Source organism: Phaethon aethereus (assembly GCF_964289735.1).
Source record: "Phaethon aethereus genome assembly, chromosome: 4".
Classification (NCBI taxonomy): Eukaryota; Metazoa; Chordata; class Aves; order Phaethontiformes; family Phaethontidae; genus Phaethon; species Phaethon aethereus.
The window spans coordinates 48,186,120-48,211,537 of NC_138578.1; the positions used below are offsets into that span (position 1 = coordinate 48,186,120).

Consider the following 25,418-nt stretch of genomic DNA (forward strand, 5'->3'; position numbering starts at 1 on the left):
ATGAAAAAATCTGAGGATTCCTACAATAACAGCAAAGTCTAGTCTAATAAGTGAGTACAGAATGCTACAGAATTTAGCACCAATAAATATGGTCCCTTTGAAATGGTGAATTAGATGTGCAGCAGGATTTGGTCACGCTTCAAAGAATAATATGCAGAGCTGAAGATCCATCTGTTTGCTCTTGCTATCACCATTGAGGCTCCTGTATGTTAAGCAGTCTTTTGCCTACTTCAAAGCACGTTTGAAGTCTTTGCTGTGCCTATCCCATGCACAAAAAAGCAAACGTGCCTTAACAATATGAGTAGCTGGTATTTTTGTTCATTTTACTTGTAAATGAAAACAATTTGTTCCTGCTATGTATCATTTCTGGACTCCTTTTTTTTCTTTTTTTTTTTTTTTAGCTACGATAGCGAGGGCCGTCTAACGAACGTTACATTCCCAACTGGAGTTGTCACCAACCTTCATGGGGAAATGGAAAGGGCCATTACAGTAGACATTGAGTCATCCAACAGAGAGGAAGATGTCAGCATCACTTCCAACTTATCATCAATTGATTCCTTCTATACCATGGTTCAAGGTACTGTATACAAAAGATTTCTCAGCAGGTATTGGCCTGAAAACTTTTCTTACGGTACAGGCAGCTCCAATTGGATGTGTTAGAGGGAAACTTTAGAGGCATGGTGTTTGGAGGAAGGGGTGACACATACATGTTTCTATACATATATAGAAAGAACTGTTCAGGGAAAGGAGGAGTTGCAATGAAAGTAGACTTAGATATGTTTTCTACCAAAATAGCTTTTGTAAACAGCTATGGGAATTAGTCAGAATATGTACTTCGTATTAGAAGGGAATCTTGGAAAGGAGATAGGAATGGATTCAAAGGGAAGTAAGTGCAGAAATAGTGTGAAGTAAGATTTTAGCTTTAAAATAGCATGTGACATCCTAGCAGCCACATCCTTGCAAAAGTCAGTAGTCACAGTATGCTTAGGATTAGGCCAAGAATGCCTAATGAAACAGCAAAAAATGTGTTTTGTGCCAGTCCAAAGAATATACTCTGAGAGTGGGATTTTCTGAAGTGTTTAAGCGACTTTGAAGATAGGTCCCAAAGGCATTTCTGCTCTCATGTGATACAGATATTCTTACCAATCTCACCCTGGGTATTTATTACCATTGGGTCAGTTATGTGAAGTCAAGATGTTATATGCGCATATTGTATAAAGTGTGCAGGACAAAGGCACACTCTTAAGCCGTGTAGGTAACCTATGCTTCTCTTTTTTGCCTTTTCAGATCAGTTAAGAAATAGCTACCAGATTGGTTATGATGGCTCACTGAGAATCTTGTATGCCAGCGGCCTAGACTCACACTACCAGACAGAGCCGCACGTGTTGGCTGGCACTGCCAACCCCACTGTGGCAAAGAGAAACATGACCCTCCCGGGGGAGAATGGGCAGAACCTGGTGGAGTGGCGATTCCGGAAAGAGCAAGCCCAGGGAAAAGTCAACGTGTTTGGCCGAAAGCTTCGGGTAAGCACGCAAGCATGCGTGGTATCCACTGCATACTCATTAAGTGAGAGGAAATGTAAATATATTCCTGTAGGTATTGCCATCCAACAACCACAGAATATTTACTGTAGACAAGCTTACTGTAGAGCTGGAAGTACTTGCTTTTATTACTGCATTTATTGGCTGTTCTTCCTTATTAATTGCTCTTTTCTGTGGACTTCAAACTGTTGCTTATAGCCTGGAATGCATTGGAATGAATTGGGATAAAAGAACAATTTTCTGCTTTCCTTCACTTTTTTTTTTTCTGGTACTGGATTCACACACCTGATTTTGAATCTGGTTTTAAATTATTCTACCATAAGTTAGCACAGTCCTAGGATTTTCTTTCTTTTTTATCTTAAATAAAAATGGTACTAATACTTACTTCTGGTAGGAAGGGTTTAACTGTATGAGCATGTGTACAGCATATTCCTCTAACATATGTCTTTACCATTTTGTTGGCATTTCTTCTTCCTACATAGTGAGTGAAATGTAAGTTGGAAGCAAACTATGATTTATGACAGCCATTTGGTAAAGACAACATAGATTAAGCGTTTAAAATTGGGTTGCCAGGAGACCATTTCAAGACCACATTGGAGGTCTGACTTACTATTGGAAGTGAACTCAGTTCTTTAAAATAAGGCCTAGGCAGTATATCAAATGAAGGTAAGTAATTTCAGACAACTTGACTTCTAAGAGGTAACATGCCACTTTAAATCTTAAAATACTTTATATCTTCCTTCGGGACGAGAGAGGAGGGAGTGCTGTCATGCACCTTATATTCCTCTCTACTACTTGCTCTGCAAGAAGAATGGATTTTTTCCAAGAAGGAAGAATGATTATGCACAGTAGCTGCTGCTTAAGAACAACCAACTTGTACCTAGCTGTGGCAGCTGTCGTACGTGGATAATGAAGAAGAAAAGGAAGCCATGCTTCTGGAGCTCATCTTTGTGATTCTGGTTCATAGGCATCTCATTACATAGTACAGTGGGATAATGTACTTGCCAATTCATTTGTGAAAGAAGCCCAAGAGAAAATAAAATGGCCATACTAATGGCATTTGGTTTTGGCAATGAAGCAAATGGCCATGAGTCCAGTTCTCAAAAGTGAAGCAAAATTTTGGCATTTGAGTGCAGAGGAGGTAAAAGAAATGTCACGGGCAGCTTTAAGTTGGAAGAGTTAACAGGAAAAAAGGAACAGCGGAGAAGAGGGAGAGATTTAACAAGATGGAGGGGGAAGTGACAGATTACAGATTAGGATAAAATAGTAGTACCTAAAGGTTTATATACAAATGGAAGAAGTAGGGCAGGTGGAGAATATGGGCTAATATGAGAAAAATGCCTAAAAAAAAACTTAAAGAAACTTGTTTGGGAAAAAAAAAAGGAAGGTTTTTTGAAATTGATTTACATGGGAAGATATTACAGAAATGTCACTCGGGGGTGGGTGGGGGGATGTAGGAAAGTGGGGAAAGAAAACAGAAAGAAGAACCGGAATAACTTAGGGAGCTCATCACTTCCATCTACAGATATGTCAGTTACATTTTGCTGCAAAGACAAATGTAGACAAAAAACAGTGACAAAATGCAATGCCAGTAAATGTACTCATATATATGACACTTTCACTGCCTTATATATATGCAGTATCTAACATTACAAAGTACACTCTCAGGTACTCTGGTTTTCTATCTTCTCTGAGTTCTATCCACTACTAGTAGTCTTTATATTACGAATTATGTCAAGATCCCTTAACTAAACAATCCTCTGTCAATCTTACTTTTGTTCAGACTTTTTTTCATATTTGTTCAATAAGCTAGTTTTGTCCCTGGACCTGTACCTTTGGTCTGGTGGCTGGCCTTTGGCAGAGGTCCTGACAGTCTTCTGCATGAAAGAGCCTTTTTAGAGCATTTGTATTAAGGCCAGACAGACCCTCACTTACAAGGGTCTTAAATAAAGGAACCGGTATGAGCTCTGTCTCAAGAGGTGCACCCAGAGTAGACAGGTAACATAGATGAGGGTGCTCACAGGAAGAGTTTGCTCTGCGTCCTCCTGAGACCTGACATGTTCCAAGCTCTGCAGAGGTCCCCAATTTTCACAGTACCTCTTGAATCTCTCTGTAAGGCAGAGCAGTATACTCCTACTCCTAATGGGGGAATCACAGTCAAGAGTTCATGCTTCTCATTAGAAAGAAAAACATGAGTTCAAGCAGAGCAGGATAGATGGACACCTAAATTACTGAAACATAGCAGGACAGTAGATAGGGACTGTCAAGAGACTCAGTTTTGTGTCATTAAGTGTTTCTTCATTGAAAATTTCCTGAATTACTATTTTATATTGGGTTTGTGGGGCAAGGTTTTGGTAGTGGAGGGGCTACAGGGGTGGATTCTGTGAGAAGCTGCTAGAAGCTTCCCCTAATGTCCAATAGAGCCAATGCCAGCCGGCTCCAAGATGGACCTGCCGCTGGCCAAGGCTGAGCCCATCAGCGACAGTCGTAGCGCCTCTGGGATAAGGGGGAAAAAAGCCTGCACAACAGCAATTGCAGATGGAGAGAGGAGTGAGAGTATGTGAGAGGAACAATTCTGCAGACAGTGCAGAAGGAGGGGCAGGAGGGGCTCCAGGCGCCAGAGCAGAGATTCCCCTGCAGCCTGTGGTGAAGACCATGGTGAGGCCGACTGTGCCCCTGCAGCCCATGGAGCTTCATGATGGAGCAGATCTCCACCTGCAGCCTGGGGAGGACCCCACGCCAGAGCAGGGGGATGCCCGAAGGAGGCTGTGACCCAGTGGGGGACCCTCACTGGAGCAGGCTGTTCCTGAACGACGGCACCCCATGGAATGGACCCAGGCTGGAGCAGTTTGTGAAGAACTGCAGCCCATGGGAAGGACTCATGTTGGAGAAGTTCATGGAGGACTGTCTCCCATGGGAGGGACCCCACGCTGGAGCAGGGGAAGGGTGTGAGGAGTCCTCCCTGTGAGGAGGAAGGAGCGGCAGAGACTACGTGTGATGAACTGACCACAACCCCCATTCCCCGTCCCTGTGCTACTGGCAGGAAGGAGGTAGAGAATCAGGAGTGAAGTTGAGTCCGGGAAGAAGGGAGGGTTGGGGGGAAAGGTGTTTTTAAGATTTGGGTTTATTTCTCACTACCCTACTCTGATTTGATTGGTAATAAACTAAACTGATTTCCCCCATTTGAGTCCGTTTTGCCCGTGTCAGTCACAGGTGAGTGATCTCTCCCTGCCCTTATCCAGACCCACAAGGCTTTCGTTACATCTTCTCTCCCGTGCCCAGCTGAGGAGGGGAGTGACAGAGCGGCTTTGGTGGGCACCTGGCCTCCAGCCAGGATCAGCCCACCACATATTTTTGTCATACTGAAACCCAGAGGTTTCAAATTTATTTGAAGTGTGGCTGTCAGGCACAATAAAAATGTTCAGTCTTTGCTGTTAAAAGCCTTTTGGTAGCAGAGCTGTTGTTACGAAATGCTTCAGTTGAAGGCAGTAACTTAGCTGACATATGTTATTCCAGCCCCATACTGTCCAATGAAAGAAGATATATCACTAAAACTTGTTGTTATTATAATTGCCATCTATATTATAAGATTATGCAAGCAGAGCCAAAATGTCACCAAAAGCTCACACGTCTGAAAGCAAGAGCTACGTCGGCAGAATCTGGAAGCATGAATCTGGCTGGAGAAAGAGGCATTTCCTTTCTTTCCCCTCTATCCTGCCCTTACACAGACCAGACAGATGGAAAGTGAGAAGGCAAAAGATGTTATTATCCCATTTAGCAGATAAGGCACTGAGACAGCCAGATTAAGTACTTTGCTGCAATTTACACCGGAAGGATGTGCTTAGCCAAGAAATTAACTGCAATTGCTTGTACATCTGCCTTAACCGTAAAACCACCCTTCCCTCTTTGCCAATTCAAAAATCAGAAGTGCCTATTCGCACTTCAGTGTCTAAGCCCAAGAGGTAGACAAGAAAATTAATAAAAATCATAATTAAGTGTAAAATAAGGAAGGATGGAGAGAAAAGGAGAGGAAAAAATCAGAGAAGCAGAACAGGCAGGGAGATGCAGAGATGAGTGCAGGCATGTGTGGGAGAAGCTGGGAAATAAAAGCCAGAGATAAACAAGATTTAAGAGTGAATTTAGGCAAATGATTGAATATTACATGTTGGAAAATTTAAACAAAAGCTACCTGAAAATTAAAAAGTCAAAAAAAATTACAAAAAGGAAGTGAATGGGAATGCTTCATAGTTAAGTTTAACCTTCCTCATTTAGAAGATTTACATGAAAACATGGATTTTTGTTCTGAAGTTGACAGTGCAGATTGTTTTCATGCCAGTGATTTCATATTGAAAAAGAGAGAAGTTATGTAGATAGACAGACCAACGGATATAAGCAAAACTGAGCATTTGTAGGATTTTGTTTTGTTTGTTTTACATATTTGCCTGTGAAACGTCATCATCACTTTAATACTTTTTATGCCAATAATAAAGGATCTAATTTATATTGATCTTTTAGAAACTTATCAGCTTCAGGGTATAAGTACCAGTGTCCATGATATATGTATTTTTTAAACATGCAGCCCTGAAAAATGCAAAGGTTCTCTAGTCATTTCTTTGTTCAGGATATCTGTTTTTTTGTTCTTTTCTGAATGTTATTTAGCCATCTTCACCTCTTTGTATCGTATGCATCAAGTACTTGAAAAGGAACTTTACAAAAAATTTAATAAATACAGCTATATCTCCATTTGTCCCCTACTTCCCATATGTTGGCAAAATACAATGTTGAACAACATCAGTTATCAGTGTTTCACCTTCACCTGGAATAACTTTAAAAGGACACAGCATATATAGAAATGGTTTACAGATGAACAAAGAAATCCTAGAGGCCTGTCTGAGAACACTAAAAAATAGTTCAATGCAGAGGGGGAATGGAGAATTGCCAAGATACCAATGTGGGAAAGGAAAATCAGACATTTTCCTTTCATAAATACAAAAATCAGAGTTGATTGCATGAAACTGAAAGTCAGGATATTTATAACACTAAGGAGGGCGAATTTCAATGTACGAGTATTACACAGAAATCACTGTCCACCACTATAGTTTACATATATAAATAATACCCCTTTCAACATAAACGTATCTAGGCTAAGGCTTTAATTTCAAATTGAACCGTTATAAACTTCAAAGCATTTAAAACTGTTTTTCAGTAGTCTTCCAGTCATTTAAGGCTTTAAGTGGTCAGTTAACTTGGCAAAAAAATAATCCTCATTTCAGCCTCATATATATATTGCAGCTGTGGATGGTATACTGAGTTAAACTTCCATTTGATCCAGAATGGCAAAGTCTATGTTCTAAAAACTGTTTAATCTTATTTTGAAGATTTAATGTGCTTTTGAAGATCTTAATTTTGTATTTATCGTTTTGAAAAATACTTGCTGTGGAAGATTAGGATTCAGTTCTTTCTTAGCATAATTGTTACAAACCGCACAAGCAGTTGCTGGGAATATATTTTGACAATAATTTGCAGATGTACGTTGGACTGCCTACAAACGACGTAGTTTGTCCACTGAAATGGCTCCATTTATTACAGAAGTTTTCAGTGCACAACTTTCAGTATTTTCTTAAAACAGTTGACTAAGCATCAAGAAAGAACAAATTGCAACAAATTCTGGGCCATGTCTTCATGTAGGCCTTCTAAAGTAGATGCTAATGTAGTGCCTTACATTTATATCAAGAAGTTGCGAAGATAATTTATGTACACAGCAAATCAATCACTGTAAATGATATTTAAAGAATAGCTAGCTTTGTGAAAATAGTAAGTGGGTAGGGTTTGAACAGCATCATTTATTATGTCGTTTTGTTTGCTTTAAAAAGGTTAATGGCAGAAACCTCCTTTCAGTTGACTTTGATCGAACCACAAAGACAGAAAAGATCTACGATGACCACCGTAAATTTCTGCTGAGGATTGCCTACGACATGTCAGGGCACCCCACTCTGTGGCTACCGAGCAGCAAGCTGATGGCTGTCAATGTTACCTATTCATCCACAGGTCAAATAGGCAGCATACAACGAGGGACAACTAGTGAAAAAATAGAGTATGATGGACAGGGAAGGATAGTGTCTAGAGTGTTTGCTGATGGGAAAACTTGGAGCTACACATATTTGGAAAAGGTAAGGAACACGCAGGCTTTAAAAAATGCTTTGAATGTGCTGAAATTCTGCAGCATCTGACTGCTGCATACAAAGCAAAAACAGGTAGCAGAAGCGCATTTCAATTATTCTAAGTATCAACATGTGATTCCTAGGGGAATATTTTATACAATAGATATGTTATCACGCCGTAGCTAATTGCTAGGAATTGATGTATTTTTAAATTATTTAGGCCACTGACTAACAAGCAGCATCTGTATTTACCTTTCATCTTTTAAAATAAGGTACAGGGACTAGATCTCTGCAGTGTAATTCAGTTGAAAATAATTTGTTTGTAAATTCTTCACAGGGTTTTTTTTTTTTACTACGAAGAAAAGCTCTTGTTTCTACAGAGTTACAGCTGTCAATTTGTACTTGCTATATGTTGTAGCATCAAAATAAATGACAGGCAAAAGATCAGGAATCTTCATTAAATACGACGATTGCTGAATGATAGCTCTCCCTCTAGAAATATCTGTGAAAATCCCCCTTGAGAGATCTCATGTCTGCTATGCAAAAAGAGAATCCATTTCTTTCTCGGGTTTAAATATATTTCTGTTGAAGCTGTTGCTCAGAAAATACTGTTCACTAGTCATTGCAGACATAATTTAATCAAGACATGATACATAACAGCCACGCATCAGAAAAATGTCAGAATAATTCTGAGTACCTCCTTTTGATATAAATAATCAAACAATTGTTTTTGTGTTTAAAAGCTATGTGTTAAAAGCTTACAGGACAAGAACACAGTATTCAGGGATCTCGGGCTATTCAAATTCTTCAAAATCATCTCTAATTGTTGGGAAGAAATTGTATCTCCCATATGTTGTTCTCGTGAGTTAATGGCTCTAAGACAGTTTTATTTCTTCCCATATTAAACATGACTTATCTGAATTCATTGACAATCTGCTGTTTAGCTGTGAGTGCTTGATAAAAAGAGTGATACAGTCATAACAAGTAGCAAATTATGAATGTAGAACTACTAATTACAGAACCCTTTACAATTAAGCATCCAAGTAAATTAGGCAGGGAGATGTTAACAACACGTAAGGTCAAGGATAACTCAGTTAAAGAGGAGATAATTTTCTCAAGTGAGAATGTCACATTTTTGTGAAGAAATAGTATCAGTGTAGGGGAAGGGGGGCAGTACTCCACTGTTTGTCACATGGTAAAAATCTGTTCTTAATTTTCAGTCAATGGTTCTTCTGCTTCATAGCCAACGGCAGTATATCTTTGAATATGATTTGTTGGATCGGCTTTCTGCTGTCACCATGCCCAGTGTTGCTCGTCATACCATGCAGACTATCCGCTCCATTGGCTATTACCGGAATATATACAACCCCCCAGAAAGTAATGCTTCTGTTATAATGGACTACAATGAAGAAGGGCAGCTCCTTCAAACAGCTTTCCTGGGGACAAGCCGAAGAGTATTATTCAAGTACAGACGACAGACCAAGCTCTCAGAAATTTTATATGATAGTACAAGAGTTAGTTTTACTTATGATGAGACAGCAGGAGTCCTGAAAACAGTAAACCTCCAAAGCGATGGTTTTATCTGCACCATTAGATACAGGCAAATTGGCCCACTGATTGACAGACAGATTTTCCGCTTTAGCGAAGACGGAATGGTAAATGCCCGATTTGACTACAGCTATGACAACAGCTTCAGAGTGACTAGCATGCAAGGTGTCATCAATGAAACACCATTGCCTATTGATCTCTACCAGTTTGATGATATCTCTGGCAAAGTTGAACAGTTTGGAAAATTTGGAGTTATATATTATGATATTAACCAGATCATTTCGACAGCTGTAATGACCTACACAAAACACTTTGATGCACACGGCCGCATCAAGGAAATTCAGTATGAAATATTTCGTTCATTAATGTATTGGATTACAATTCAGTATGATAACATGGGACGAGTGACAAAAAGAGAAATTAAGATCGGGCCATTTGCCAACACCACGAAATATGCTTACGAATACGATGTAGACGGTCAGCTCCAGACAGTTTATCTGAATGAAAAAATAATGTGGCGATACAACTATGACCTGAATGGCAACCTCCACTTGCTCAACCCCAGTAGCAGCGCCCGTTTGACGCCACTTCGCTATGACCTGAGAGACAGAATAACTCGACTAGGTGATGTTCAGTACCGACTAGATGAAGATGGATTTCTGCGTCAGAGGGGTACTGAAATATTTGAATACAGTTCAAAGGGCCTTCTTACTCGAGTTTATAGCAAAGGCAGTGGGTGGACAGTGATTTACCGTTATGATGGACTTGGACGACGAGTTTCCAGTAAAACTAGCCTTGGACAGCACCTCCAGTTTTTTTACGCAGACCTTACCTACCCAACCAGGATAACTCATGTATATAACCACTCAAGTTCTGAAATCACATCTCTTTACTATGATCTGCAAGGACACCTTTTTGCCATGGAAATTAGCAGTGGAGACGAGTTTTACATTGCATCAGACAACACAGGGACACCACTGGCTGTTTTCAGTAGCAATGGTCTCATGCTTAAACAAATTCAATATACTGCTTATGGAGAGATCTATTTTGACTCTAACCTTGATTTCCAGCTGGTAATAGGATTCCATGGAGGCTTGTACGACCCACTGACCAAGCTAGTCCACTTCGGAGAAAGAGATTATGACATACTGGCAGGCCGGTGGACAACACCAGATATTGAAATCTGGAAGAGAATTGGGAAGGATCCAGCTCCTTTTAATTTGTACATGTTTAGAAATAACAACCCAGCCAGTAAAATACACGATGTAAAGGATTATATCACAGGTAAAAGAAGGTTACTGAATTGCAAGACTGTCTCTCACTTGCTCAAAAATGTAACTTTCTGTGTTCTCATAATCTGGAATCTGCTTATCTGGGTAACAGGCTGAGGATATTGTCTGGGGAAGGTCAGTAAAGAAACTGTCAGGGAAGATAATTGTTCAGAGAAGTACTTGGCACTTAGAACCAGATCAACAAAGTGATTTTAGTTTGGAGGTGCTGGACCTATAGACATCCAATTTAGACTGGAATTCACAATTTTGGTGAAGTACCTAAGTATGTCCTATTTGGAAAAGCTCTTTTATGAGGAAGCATTAAGCACTTAACAATGAGAATAATTACAGCAAACGTGCTTATCAGGAGTAGTGAAATAGCAAATGGGAGATCTTGCAAATACCTCATCTAGCTTTAGACATTGATTGAAGTTACTGCATAAGAGATTAAGATCCACAGGCCATTATTAGATTTCGAGTTTAGGTAACTAAACCTAAACCTTGTGCCCTACACGGTGCATATGGTGCTTTAATATTGGACTGTTGACCCAAAAAGATCATTCAGAGCATCTCAGTATGCAGAGGGGTTGGGTTTTCCGAAGTACATTCTGGAGCCAGTGGAATACATCTCTTCCTCGCTCACTGACTAAGCTGTAACACAAGCTTTCTCAGCCGGAGACCTCAGTGCATTGGGAAAGAGGAGACCAAAGTTCTCCCTCCAATACGGTTATGCATTACCCAGTGCTCTTATAATGAAGAAAATAGACTCCTTGAGCAAGTACAAGAGAAGAACCCCTCAAGACCGTTCATGAGAATCTCCTTACATGTGGATTAGAGTCAGGCTTCTTCATGGCTCTGGACTCCTAAGCAGTAAAAAGTACATATTCATTCACCAGAAAGACCAAAGACAAGAGGGAGTGAGACAGTAAGGTAGCAAGCACAGGAGGGGTCTTTCTGTGACAAATTTGGCTCACTAACATGGCAGCAAATATCACCGGAAGTTGGTTGATATTTTCCAGGGTATGTTCTTGCAAGGCTACTAATGTAATTTGGCTAAGAAAGAGAAGTCCAGTAAGCTCCAGGGCCAGCGCTACATAATGAGTACACAGCCAGGAGGAGGGAAGGCGTAGGATACTGAAAAAGGAGTGTGAATTTCTCTTTTGGCAATAAAAAGTTGCTAACATGCCACTTCTTGTAGAACTGAATTCTTAGGGAACCTACATGCTTTTTGTGGGTCTAGAGTTAGTGATGTGTAATGTTTTCCATTATTCTACATACAAAAAAATCTGATTGCATATCACCAGAAGTTGCTGAAAAATGCATTGCTCAGATACATTTGAATTTTCGTATTTGAACAGATGTAAATAATCCAAAATACTTTACATAGACAGTGCCAGACTATAGGAGGCGCTAAGCCCCACTTACTTAATGCATTGTGACACTACCACTCAGAAAAGCATCCTGGAATCAAGTGGGTTTGCATTAATTTAACAAACAGCAGCTATTAAGAGCGTTGCTAACGGGCTGCCTGGGAGCAAGGATAATAACAGACCTTTGAATCTGTCCTCATTCAGCAGCATGTGCTGTGTAGGGGATGCAGTTGCAATCAAATTCTTTGTGGCATTGAAAATGATGCATTTAGTTCAAAAATTGCCCTCAAAATACAGTTTTAGTTCTTTTCTTAACATCTTTGATGTATGGAATACATAGGCACACACTACTTATATAAGGTTATCATTACAGTGAGTAATTTGGCTGACTGGCAGTTTTAGATGGAGAGCCTTATGATGCATATCATTTGTGTGGAAAGGTTAAAAATTATTTTAAGGTAAATATTTTTTATTCTTTTAACATTTGGAAAAAATTTGTTCCTTGTTCCACTTCTTTGGGGTTTTCTTAAATGAAAACTATTGGACTTCGTAAGGAGCACTCTGCCAACTTCTGCTAAGTTTAGTATTTGTGAAAGATAGGGTAGAAAGAGAGAAACAAGGCAAAGCACACATTCTTGCCCAACTATTGTTAACTAATTAACTGTTGGCATCCCTAATTTATTTATTTCTAACAGAATGTAAAATGCATCATAAATAATGTAACCTAATGCTAATTTAGTGTCCTGTCTGCTTACTGATGCAACTGTACCAACTTCATCTTGAACAGGGGGAGATTTCTCTTGAATCAACATAAAATATCTGCCAAATCATTTAAAAGGTAATTGACCATATAGGTGTTATTTCAGCGGTAGATTGAAGACATTACAATAACATGTGTGTAACAAAAGGACAGGACGTGCTCTGCAGTATTTTTTCTTTTTTGCTTTGTTTTAAAGTATGGATGATGAAGCTGCAACACAGCATCTTCAGCCTGACCATGAAATCCCAATTAGTATAGGCTATATTAGAAGGAAATTACACTTCAATTGTGCTCCTATAGTTGTTCTGGAAGTCGCTGAGGCCTTCAGAATTGCTGAAACCTGCAATGCCCGTCAAACAAGCATAGCGCAATTCTTACATAGAACAGAAGTATTCTTGTAAGTTTAGAACTTCAAGTTTACTGCACAGGCTTGCTGTTCTAGCTGTAGTACAAATCTAAACCCATCCATATCAAAACGAAGACTGTTGAATAATTTTCATGTTACAGAAGGAAATCAACTATGCCAAAAAACTATTTCACGTAAAAAATGTATGATTGCAAAATACAGAACAATTCTAATATTTTTCTCTCCTTTTTTTTTTTTTCATAATTCTCTTTCAGATGTTAACAGCTGGCTGGTGACATTTGGCTTCCATCTGCACAATGCCATTCCTGGTTTCCCTGTTCCGAAATTTGATTTAACAGAACCTTCTTATGAACTTGTGAAAAGCCAGCAATGGGAGGACATACCAGTAAGAAAAAAACTAAACATACAAATGGAATGAGACAGGATGTTCCCTTCTATTCAGATCTTACTAGGCATGGATAATCCTGACAGGGTTACTTGCTAAGTTAAATCTGAACAGTGCTTTTCAAACTTCTAATTTTTATCTACTTTCAAAAGAATTTAAGAAAATACAGATGGTGATTTTTCTTACAGATCTGCTAAGTAACATTTTAAATAAGCTTTTGTTTGCTTTCAGCAATAATAAAAAATACAATACAATAAAGAAGTTTAAGACCCTTTAAAGATGTCTAAGTTTAGTAGCAGAAACTACAGAGACTAGATTTGTACTAATATTCTACCTGAAGGCAGAAACTGAACACAGTAGTGAAAAATAGACTGTGAAATAAACAGAACAGGTGATATAAATTATGCATACCAGGTACTACTACAATTTTACTTCTCTTTAATATTAACCATGTTTTATATGTAAAGATAAAATATTGAAAATTAAATTACCTGAACTAAAACCCATTACATAAAACTAAAACTCCAGGTGCTTATGAAGTTCTTTGGGACGAAAAAAATGAATTTCAGTCCTGAAAACCTGCTACAGTTTTAAATGATGGAAGAAATAAATGTAGAAATTAAAATCTAAAGTGGTTATTTAAGAAAATTATATTTACAAATCAAACTTCCTCAAAGATCAAAGACCTATACCCTCAAAAATCCTACAATTCTCAATTAAGAAGCAAGTGTTAAGAGACAGTAAAATGCGCAATTCAACTGTGAGCAGTCAAAAACAGAGCTCTTTTTGCAAGAATCATGATAGAGAACTTTACGAGATTAGAAGAGGATGTGATCTTGAGGAGCCTTACAACTAATTTAGACAAAAAATCAGTAGAAGGGTGGCCCAGCAGAAGGGAGCATATGGAAGCTAATTTTGCCTGTATGAAGTGACCCGCTACATGTATTTTTTAATAGCCAGGGATTGAGTAACAGGGAAGGACCTTAAAGCACAAGCATGAGACTAGTGTCTCCCATGAACCGCAGAAGCCGTGAAGGAGGAGCATTCCAAGCACTCCAGGCAAGGTCGTTGGATCAGGAGTTGAGAGACCTGTCATCAGGCATGGCTGTGAAGAACTATGAGAGGTTGTTTATTTAGATCTCAAAGGCTAAAGAATGCAATTACCCACTAACACCAGCAAAGGTGCATCAGGAAAAGAACCAGTCTGGTCAAAGGGACAAGAGCAGAGAGCTAGTTGCCAAAAATCTTCACAAAAGAGCTCAACAAAATGAGGAGTGCCAGGGGCATGTGACATGACAGAGAGAAAGAGAGAAGTGGGAGGAACACAAAGATTCAAAATTCTCAGGTAGGAAGAAGCTGTGACTATGATATTCACTACTGAACAAGCAAATGCAACCAGGAGCCTGAAGTAAACGCACAAACCACTTAGTATTGTGAAACATTCTGGATGAGTGAGCTTTACCAAGCTCTGAGGTTTTGCTTCAGAGCTCTGAGGATCCATGTTAAAAATAAACAAACTTTGTCATTATGAAGTTGCTATAGCATCTTGCTGCTCTCACTGATGAGCATGCTGTCTAGAATATATTTTGTGCTCAGTAGCTTTCATGTAGGATTTACAACAGCTGAAATCCATACTTGTTAGCAAGTGCAGACAGGAATCTGCCACATTCGAGAGTTGGGAGTCCAAGTCAATTTGTAATTCCCTCAGGAACTGTTCCCTCCAGAAAGACGACCTCGTGGCAAAGCAGAGAAGCCTTCGCAAACCTTTTGCCAAGCTTTGATTAGCAGCAAAGCTGAATTAAGGTTGTAGGAGTCTATTATGACTCCTGCTTGGTCTCCCACCCAGAAATTTGGGAAAACTAAACAGGCTTTTGCCTCATTTGTCAGTAATGAATCAAGTGGGTTAAGCAGTATGTTTACTGAAAGGAGAAGGGGTCAACTGGAAGATAAACTGAATCATCTACAGAAACTAAGTACTCCTTTTCAAAAGTGCAGCCAAAGCTATTAAAATCTTTCTCTCTCTTTCCTGCTGAGACAACTGCTAGGGCAGCTGCCTGCTCCCCACCTCCGTTAATACTAGTTCATTCACAGCTTGTAGCTGTTAAGACTCGGGATTAGACTGATAAGATGTGCCTATTCTGCACGGTTGTAAAGTCTCACCCCAACCACAGCTGACCCCATAACATAAGCTGCCCCACTACCTAGCTGCACTGGCTAACCATTCCTGCTAGCTGCTCCTGCTCTTCTAGCTGTTCTGGCTAACCACAGCAGTCATGCTGTCAGGTCCCGTTCCCCAGCTATCCTCTCTCCCTACCGAGAGCCCATCTGGCATACTGGGCCACACGTAGCTCTTGACAGTCAAGCAAACTTTTGAAACAGATTCTCCCATCCTAGCTTTTCCATCTTGTGCTGTTATATCTCACAATTGCACCTCTTATTTCCTCCCTTTTACAGCACACCTGCCTTTTCAACAAGAACACCCCAGATCCAATAAAACATGAAATACCAAGCAAGCGTATTTTAGACTTGCCCCTTCTCTTTGCTGCCTGTCAACAAAGCACTCTGCTATATTCAGGATTGCACCCCTCTGAAAAAGCTGCGGACAATTCAGTTGCGTGAGCTCCCATTTCACTCCAAGTATCGGCACACTGCCTAAAAGAGATGAGCAGCTTCTCCCCCCAGAACTTCACACATCCCCTTTCTATCAGTTTCTGCAGTTATTTGCAAGGAAGGGCATCAGTCCCAAATATTCCACCCCTCTGCTCTGTACCATTTGCTTCCTTCTCTTTTACAGTAAAGACTATCATTACAGTTTGATTCCCCCCCGCCTTCCTTTAGCAGCTGGAGGGGTTATGAGAGCCTCCCTGCAGCTTGGTCTTAGACTGCAGCTACCTGAGAGTCTCTATCTCCTGACTCGGCATAAAGAAAGGCTTGTTCCTGTTTCAAAGCACAGCTTCATGACCTGGAAAAATCTCCTCAATTTGGATGGACCCATGGTAGACAAGAATCATAGTCGAACAAGCTCAGAGGATGAGATGACACTGTAGCAAGATAGCTCTTTCTTACCCATATTAAGTATTAGTATTGCAAATGTCTGTCCTGTGCAGCCCCGTAAGTAGCCTCTGAAGTTAAATCTTCTTTTTGTGTAGGTTCTCAGGGAGACAAAGACAAAAAGCATTGAACGTTATCAAACAAAATAGCCTTGTAACTCAGCAGAACAAGCAGTATGTAGATTTAATTAACTCCTTGGCACTGTCAGTTGTGGCATATCCTGTTGTCCACGGGCAGCACACCAAGAAAGCCTGGCTGTTTGGCATCTAGAGGCCTACAGATGGCTGGTAAAACTTCTGTCTGTTCTTGTTTACAGCCAATTTCTGGAGTGCAACAACAAGTGGCGAGACAAGCAAAGGCTTTCCTTTCCCTGGGAAAGATGGCAGAAGTGCAGGTCAGCAGACGGAAATCCAGTGGAGAGAAGTCATGGCTGTGGTTTGCTACAGTAAAGTCTCTGATTGGGAAAGGGGTAATGCTCGCTGTCAATCAAGGCAAAGTGCAAACAAATGTGCTCAACATTGCAAATGAGGACTGCATAAAAGTGGCAGCTGTTCTGAACAACGCCTACTACCTAGAAAACTTGCATTTCACTGTTGAGGGAAAGGACACGCACTATTTTATCAAGACAACCTCGCCCGAGAGTGACCTTGGGACACTGAGGCTGACGAGTGGGCGGAAGGCCCTGGAGAATGGCATCAACGTCACTGTTTCCCAGTCCACCACTGTGGTAAATGGCAGGACTCGTAGGTTTGCTGATGTTGAAATGCAATACGGTGCTTTAGCACTTCACATCCGCTATGGTATGACACTTGATGAGGAAAAGGCCCGAATTCTGGAGCAAGCCAGGCAAAGAGCTCTGTCCAGTGCCTGGGCCAGAGAACAGCAGAGAGTAAGAGATGGAGAGGAGGGCGCCAGGTTGTGGACAGAAGGAGAAAAGAGGCAGTTGCTCAGTGCTGGAAAGGTACAAGGATACGATGGGTACTATGTACTCTCTGTGGAGCAATATCCAGAATTAGCAGACAGCGCTAACAATATACAGTTCCTCAGACAAAGTGAGATAGGAAAGAGGTAACACACTGGCTTAGCTCAGGCTGCCAAAGAGACTGTGTACCAATGTCTTCTAAAAAGGAGACCAAACTGTTTTGCTGCATTACTACTTGAGCCTAAGCTTACATCTTTGCTCAGATTTTTTCTGTAGCACAATCTGAACAGACTCTGTAACAAAAAGAGCGCCTTCCAGAAGAATAATACTGCTAATGACAAAACTTTTTTTTTCTCTCAATGACCTTAAAGGTGATCTGCTTTAACGAATATGTTTACATATGCATATCGCTGCACTCAAGTTGGACTGAAAAGTATGAAAAGAAGAAAAAAGAAAAAGGCCTACAGATTTTGCAACAGGCTGTCTGTTCCTTTGAAGCACTGTATTTAATTAAGATACAGACCCATACAGTGTTTCCAAATATTACTGAATTGTTGACCTTTGCTTACAAGAAGTAGTCTCTCTCTTTCTCTCTCTCTCTTTCTCTTTCTCACTACATAGGATGTGGTATATATCTGTTAATTTTAAAACGTGGGGCAAAAATTACTGTTTATAGACAACCCAACTGCTTTAAACTGTGCTGCTTTCTAAAAGGACATTGGCACAAGTGACTTATGCTACCATGGGAATTTAATAATGGATTTTACAATGCTAACATGGTTTGCCTTGGGGGGAAAATGGCAAGTAGAATCCTTGTTGCAGATAAGCAAAGGAAACCCTGATTTTTTTTGTAAATTATGTGAGACAAGTTGTTTATGGATTTTTATATGAATTACAATTTACTGTACATCAAATATTAGTCTCAGAGGAGTTAATTTATGTAAAGTGTTTAAAAAAGTTTATACTTAAAAATAAAATGATAAAAACATGTGCTGTGTGTGATTTTTTTAAAAAAAAAAAGGAATTGCACCTTTTATGTTATAGCTGTACAGTATAAAGGATTATATTGTAGAGATATAACAGTGATGACTAATGTCCAAAAGTGTTAATATTTTTGTATTAGGTTTAAAGCTGTGCATCTATCACTTTGCTGATAGGATGGGACACTCCAAAGTGGCTGGCTGAATCAGACTGCAGCTCCCTCCCTTCCCGTACCTCTCCTGTCACCCAGGCCAGTGCCACTTCATCAGTCATTGTTAGACGGCACAGTTACCAAATAAGTCTCATTTATTATGATGGAAGACTTTAATAGGTTGGGTTTTCCTTGTCTTTTTCCAGCCCTAATGTAATAAATGGACATTTATTCATACCAGGTGGGGGTTCTGTTTTTTTAGCAGCTTTGTTTCACAATGGAGAGAATAGTGTCTCAGGTGCTTGGCAAATTGTATGTAGAAGAAGAAGAAATGATGTAGTTTCATCCAGTTATGTCAACTTTGTCTTCTGTATAATACAGCTCTTTTAGATGTTATAACTCCAGATAGAAGAAGCGTACCTCTGTCCTGATGCTACAGAATTGCTCTTTAGGCAGGCAGGCTGTTCAGTAGGTTCATCTCTTGGCCTTCAGCTGGCAGATCAAATCCCATTACTGTGAACACTGAACCTGGGGATGGAGAGGAAGGTCTAATTCTAGTGCCTAGTCTGCATCTCCACACCACTGCATAGATTGGGCATGCTCTGCTCCAAGGCTCAGTATATTTGCTGCAGAACAGAACTGAAATGTGCAGCTGGTTCCTTATAGGAAGCCTGTGGTGGCATCTATGGCATCTGTTCTACACCTTGGCTGAAACCATTCTTCGAGCTTTACTCTCATGAGCACTAAATTCAGCCACAAAAATAAGTATTTTTAACATGAGACAAAATTGGGGTTTTTTGATGTTCATTGAAATATACACAGTATTTCTATCCATGTATTATAATGACAAAACGTAGTAAGTGGACGTGTCTTAACTATGAATGGTTCAAGTGGATGTAATAAAAATAGTTTTCTAACTAACTGCTTTGTATTCTGAGAGTCTATGGTATTACATACTCTAAATTGCACATTAGGATTGTTTGATAAACAGATTTGAACTTCTCCCAGCCAAGTTGCTACCGAATCTACAGTATCAGTTCTATTACTGTATGTGTGTATTTGGTAGAGCATACAGAACTAATTACACATATAATGAATGCTAATCATCTATTAGAATGAAAGCACAGATTAGTTGTTAGTACTTTTACCCTTGAAGTCTTGAGGGCCCTAAATTTCGAGAGGATATGTCAGACCCCAGAGACGTGTCATTGATCTACGTATTCTTTTTAAAGATGTAAAATGCTAGGTGTTTGCAGTTCTGTTGGGTGGCTCTTCCACAGCACTGTATTTAGCATGCTGTAAGTGCTCTCTGTTGAAATAGGCTCATATTCTAAATTATGTCAAATGTTTCTGTTCTCTTTGAATATGAAAAGCTTGTATAACATGTCAACATTGAAATATATCTTCTACTTGACGCGTACCAGTTCCTTCTCCTTTGTTCTGGCACCAATAAACAACAAATTATAGTATCTGTTGGTGATCATTTTAGATAAAGTCAAATCAAGCCAATTAGTGGCCTTGTTACTACGTATAATGAGCCTATTTCTTGCTAAAAAAGACTTGTGATCTGGACATGCTCCTGCAGGAAATAGTGACCTTGGGGAATATATAAACAAAAGATCTTTTTAAAGAAAAAAGTATGTATAATTAAAAGAAGCATATTACAAAAAAAAAGAAAGGAGATTCTAAGTATTTTAGGCAATGCCAGTCAAAATGCTATCCTGATATTTTGAGATGTATATTTCGTCTGATTTGTATTGTTCTTTTAATTTGCCTTCTTAACTTTATATGTGTCCTGAATTTTCCACAAATTGATAACTATAGATTGCATCTAGGCTTTCCAATAAAAGCCAACCCAATGTGTGTGTGTGTGTTTATATTTGTTTTTTAAATCTGTATGTCAGCTACTGCATCTGTGCTACTGCTTTTCTTGTATCTTGAAGAAGGAAGAAGCAAACTGATCCAGTTGCACTGGTATTGATTCAGTTGCTTCACAGTTGGCAGTATCTTTTTTGACTCTGTCCAATGGCCTCATCTGCTAAATCAGCAAAGTGAATTACTCCATAGGATCTCTCAGGTGGCCTACTTTAGAGAAAACATTAACTATACCTCACAAGCCAAATCTTTTATAGATAAGGAAAAGCCAAAGAACAAAAAAAAAATCACTTAGAACTATTTTCTGTACTGTCCTCTTGAGTAAAAATATGACAAAAAGTATTTGATTATAAACAATTAGGTTGGCACCGGTAGTTACATAGGTACACAGAAAAGATCCTTCAATCTGCATTTAGACCCACTTTGCAGAAACTGCTGACTTCAGCACTGCTGTATGTCAAGAGACTGCTTTTGTTGGCAGACTTCACCACACTTACTTTGTAGTGACAACCTCAAACTGATAACATGTTGATCTAGCACGAATCAGGTCACTCTACTTGGCTAACTGTGGCCTAATTTTCTTATTTTAAAAAAAAAAAAAAGCCAGTAAGAGAGCTTTTTATGTTTACCCTTGGGAGGTAAGAGATTTGCATTTGACAAGGGGGGGGTGGGGGGAAATGCCCCTTACCATCGCCACTCTTCAGAGGCACTTTTAAAGTGGTGGCTGAAAGACTGTAAAAGAAGAAACACTGCAAAAAATAACAGTTTAAAATTATTGTCTATGAGAGACTAGACTGTATTCGTAGAGAATCTGAGATGACAAAATGTTTGAATTCTGTTTTCAGAAAAAAAAGAAAAATTTCTAGAAGTGTTAATGCCTTGGTTTACTGCTAACTCCAAAATGGCAAGCTACAGCTATACATAATGGCCAGCTTGAGAACCTTTAAGAAAAAGGGGAAGAGGCTAGTATGTAATTCTTTGGGGATGGGAAACGCAAAGCAAAGACACTTATTAGAAACAGCTTCTAAGCAGCTTATTAGAAGCCGCTTATTTGATACTTACTAGAAGCTGCCAGCGTTAAAAATAAGCCAAAGCAGAGAGCATCATACAGCATAAACTGAACAGCACAGGCACAGTGAAATCATACCCCTAACTGCAAAGCCATATCCAAACCGACCAGACTGATCAGCTTTTCATCTACAGCCAATTAGTGCTAAGGACTAAATATGCAATGCTTGCTTATAAAATTAAATTGATCTTTGACTGCACACACAAGTTGCTGGGGCTCACTGAGCCAAAAAAAAAGTCAGACTGAAAACGAGTTAATTGATGGGTAGATGCCAATTTTTCCCCCTGGGAAAAGGGAACACATGGTGTAAAGCTGTCACACTGACGGACAGAGCTTAAGACTTTAATTTTTCCTCTGAAGATTTTAGCTTTGTGGCAGAGTGACCACATGAGGCAAATTTAACTGTGCGAGTGCCTATAGAGAGACCTATAAAAAAGTCAAAACACTAACAATAGATAAAGCCCTACTGCTCCACTCCAGCCCATTTTTCCACAGGAGTAACATAAATAAGGATGCCAGTGCTTAATTAAGTGCCCCACCGAAATCTGAAAAAATGCAGCTTGTCTGTTCACCCATCCCAGAAACCTGAGTATCTCTTGCAGATCACTAAAAATGTCTTGGGCCTTTCAGGGTGAAAAGATGGTGGAAAGGTTTGTTTCTCGTCCCACCTCCTAACCACAAGATAGAACACTGGCTATTGCAGTTGACACAGTGAGAGCAACAGAGGAACAAGAACATGCTGTCTGACACGTGGGCACAGTCTGCCCTACTCCAGCAAGGGGATGTGCTGGGGATGGAGTGCGAGGAAGAGGGAAAGAGGTGGCCTGTCATTAGGTGGTCTGAAATGCAACAGTGAGAGCGAAGTCACGCAGTATCGCACAAATACTGGCATGAGGATTATCTTAACTGCACCGTTATTTGTATGCATGCCTTTAAACAAATTTAGGAAAAAAAATAATCCTGGCCTGATTTCTAGCATCACAAATGCATGCAAGTCTGAGCTATGCAAGGATGACGTAAAATGCATCTGTAAATAAAGATAAGTATGCTAAATATTGTTCTCCACTTCTAAACAAAGTAAGCTAAACAGCAAGACCATCCCTTTCTTCAAGTACTTAAGAGTCTTATGTGCAATCTGGAAGGTGAAGAACAAGCATAATAACATGGCAGTTCATTAGAGTGTCATGTTTTCACAGAATATATTTTATTGCGTTTAGTAGTTCTGCAGCTAAACTCTTTTGCTGTTAATTACTATAACTTCCTAGGTAAACTGAGTAAACCTTTTAATTTACTAAGTTAAAATTCTGTCATTGAGGAATATAAATTTCTAGAGACGCATGTATTTTTTTTCCTACTCTAAGTCAAAGCTCATAGTAACACGATTATGCAGCTTAGAATTAATGGTTCCCACAAAACTGTCTTAATAGAGCCTTTTGGGATCCAGGAGGAAATTCAGAAACTAAGAACAGGGCTGGAAGGTGACAACATGTTTCAACTGGTTCTAGTTACTCAATCACACTTAAGCTGTCTGAGACAGCAGGGAGAGTGCCATGCATTAGAGAGGCACACGGGAAATTGTTATTACAACTCAATGAAGTATTTCCACATTCCAAGCCCACGAGTCATTTTCAAACTGAAATTACAGGAATGGCTGTCTAATGAACCAATTAACCTTACATCAATCAAAAAAACCCAAACGGTATAGGGAAAGCTAATCGAGGAATCTGTTAAGAATTCAAATCTGAGAGTAACTACAGGCATGCAATGGTATAGAAAAGTCCATCTAGTGTTTGCTGACAAGAAGTACTGGGGAAAAATGGGATGGGTAGATCGGAGTGTACAAGACCGTAATACTAGGACCAGGTGCTAGTCACCATTTTCCACAATGATGAGGAAGCGCATATAAAAAAAAATTGATGCCAACATCTGCAGATGACAAAAATTGATGGAGTGGCAAATAATGGCTAGGACAGAGCAGTCATACCAAACAATATGGATCACTCGCTGAAGTGAGCCTATTCAAACAAAATGCATTTTAATACAGGCAACTCCAGAAGTAACATATCTCAGAATAAGAAATGCAAATCTTGCTATGAAAGGTATGTAGCCGCCTACAAGAAAGCAATGACTGGAAAGAATGAGGAGCGCATAATAGATAAATAACTCATTGTAAGATTCGAGTACAATAGCGGTGCCAATGAAGAGCTCATGGGATGGAGAAGCTTAATGAGATTACTGGCCTTGTTAAACACGGGAAATAGGAAGGCAATGTTATCTCTGCATATGGCACCAGCAACGCTACTCTTGTATACAGCCCTGGTGAATGCAATTGTGAAGACACTGTTAAAACCCTAGAGAGAGTGCACAAGGAAACATCACACATAAATCTGAAGTTTGGCAAAAAAAAGCATCTTGCAGGGAGATATTTAAACAGCTTACATACATATACACACACACAAAGCAGCACCAAAGGCTGCCTTGACAATAGACTCTAAGTGCCTTCGCAGAAAAAAAAACCACATTGTAGTGAAGTGCTTCTAAATGGGGGAGGAGGGAAGAGGCAGTGGGTGGGAATGTAATTCTGCTAAAATTCACATTAGGAATTGGGTACTAAAAAAAAAAGGGGGTTGGGGGGAAGCTCTGCTTCATGACTGCTAAAACAAACTACAGGAGAAGCAGCTTCCAGAATCTATTGGCAAAACAGGCAGCTATTGGAATTACATGTAATGGCTGCTGGTGATGGGAGTTTAGACCAGATAGTGCTGTCCATTTAGCCTCACAGGAGACATCAAAGTGTAAACTTGGTTAAGCTGGTAAACGCCAGGCCAAAACCTTTGGGTTTGTCTTCCCCTTATCCCATCCCCTTTTCCATCCTGAAATATCCAAATTAATCTTATACAGACTGAAGCCAACAAAGATTACTCTAAACGCCCTGAGTTTTTAAACAGACGGTGCAAAGGCTGAGGCATTTTAAAAACATCCCTTGGTTTCCACAGAGATGCACTGTTCTACTACTTTTTATAGCAGCCGATTATTAAAACTAACTAAAATAAACCTCCTCACTCCCTATTAAATTCTTTTCACGAGCATAGTAGGAGCCAATATACCTGCATATTTATGTCTGCAAGGCATCCAGAGGCAAATGTTTAAGTTAAAAAAAAAATAAAATAAAACCTTGTCTGCGCCAACAGTGACTGCACTTTGCCCTGAGCATACATTGCCCTCAATTACCGACTCTGCCTTCCCAGGTGTTTCATGTTCTGTCAGCTCCGGTGAAGGTGGGACAGCATCTAGTCATTACTCGGTGCAAAATGGGGAGCTGCAGCGTGCAGCGTCGCCAGGGCGGGCTCGCTGTGCTGGCACACAGAATGGGGGGATCGCCGAGCCACCGCCCCTGCCCTGCCGAAGCTGGGGCTTTAGGGAAGAGATTAAAGGGCGCTTCCCAGCAGCAAGCGTACTGGGAAGGTAGCAACCTGCGCAGGCACGGCGGCCCAACACTGTGTCCGGGCCGGGACGAACACCGGCTCCCGTAACTGCTTGCCCCCGCGCCGTCAGCGAGCCGGGCCGCAGCGAGGCCTCGCACCCTCCCGAGCCCCCAAACGCGGCGGCGCGGCCTCGGGCAGGGAGCCGGGGCCTCTCACCTTGCCCCTTCGGCGCCTGCCGTCCCCTCCTCCGCCCTGGGCCAGGTGGCGGCCCCGCCGCCGGGACACCACACCGCCCGCCCGGCCTCCTCAGAGCCGCTCGGCTGTGGCTCGCGCGCCCCCTGGCGGGTAGGGGAGGGGCGGCAGCGGCCGGCCCCGGGCAACGGCCCCGGCGCGTGCGGGTCTTGGCCGCCATTTTAACAGCTCGGAGCGGCCCGCGCGGCTCTATGCTGTTAATGCTGCTCCACGGTGCACGTCGCTGGTTCTAGCAATAAATAAATACTGCCTTAAGATGCCATGTCCCCTGGAGCAGCACCTCATGTCC

General features: G+C 40.5%; 1 protein-coding gene across 7 annotated transcripts in view; it reads left to right on the forward strand.

The window, feature by feature from the left end:
* TENM3 (teneurin transmembrane protein 3) overlaps positions 1 to 17,526 on the forward strand; it is a gene marked incomplete at both ends in the record, with an annotated part of 320,770 nt that extends 303,244 nt beyond the window's left edge. For all 7 annotated transcript variants that reach the window (XM_081999411.1, XM_081999412.1, XM_081999413.1 and 4 more), the window contains 6 exons: positions 402 to 577; positions 1,288 to 1,523; positions 7,415 to 7,711; positions 8,923 to 10,534; positions 13,273 to 13,403; positions 16,771 to 17,526. In XM_081999411.1, coding sequence (XP_081855537.1) covers positions 402 to 577; positions 1,288 to 1,523; positions 7,415 to 7,711; positions 8,923 to 10,534; positions 13,273 to 13,403; positions 16,771 to 17,526 — 3,208 coding nt within the window. The remainder of the gene's footprint in view (positions 1 to 401; positions 578 to 1,287; positions 1,524 to 7,414; positions 7,712 to 8,922; positions 10,535 to 13,272; positions 13,404 to 16,770) is intronic.
* Positions 17,527 to 25,418: the final 7,892 nt, after the last annotated feature.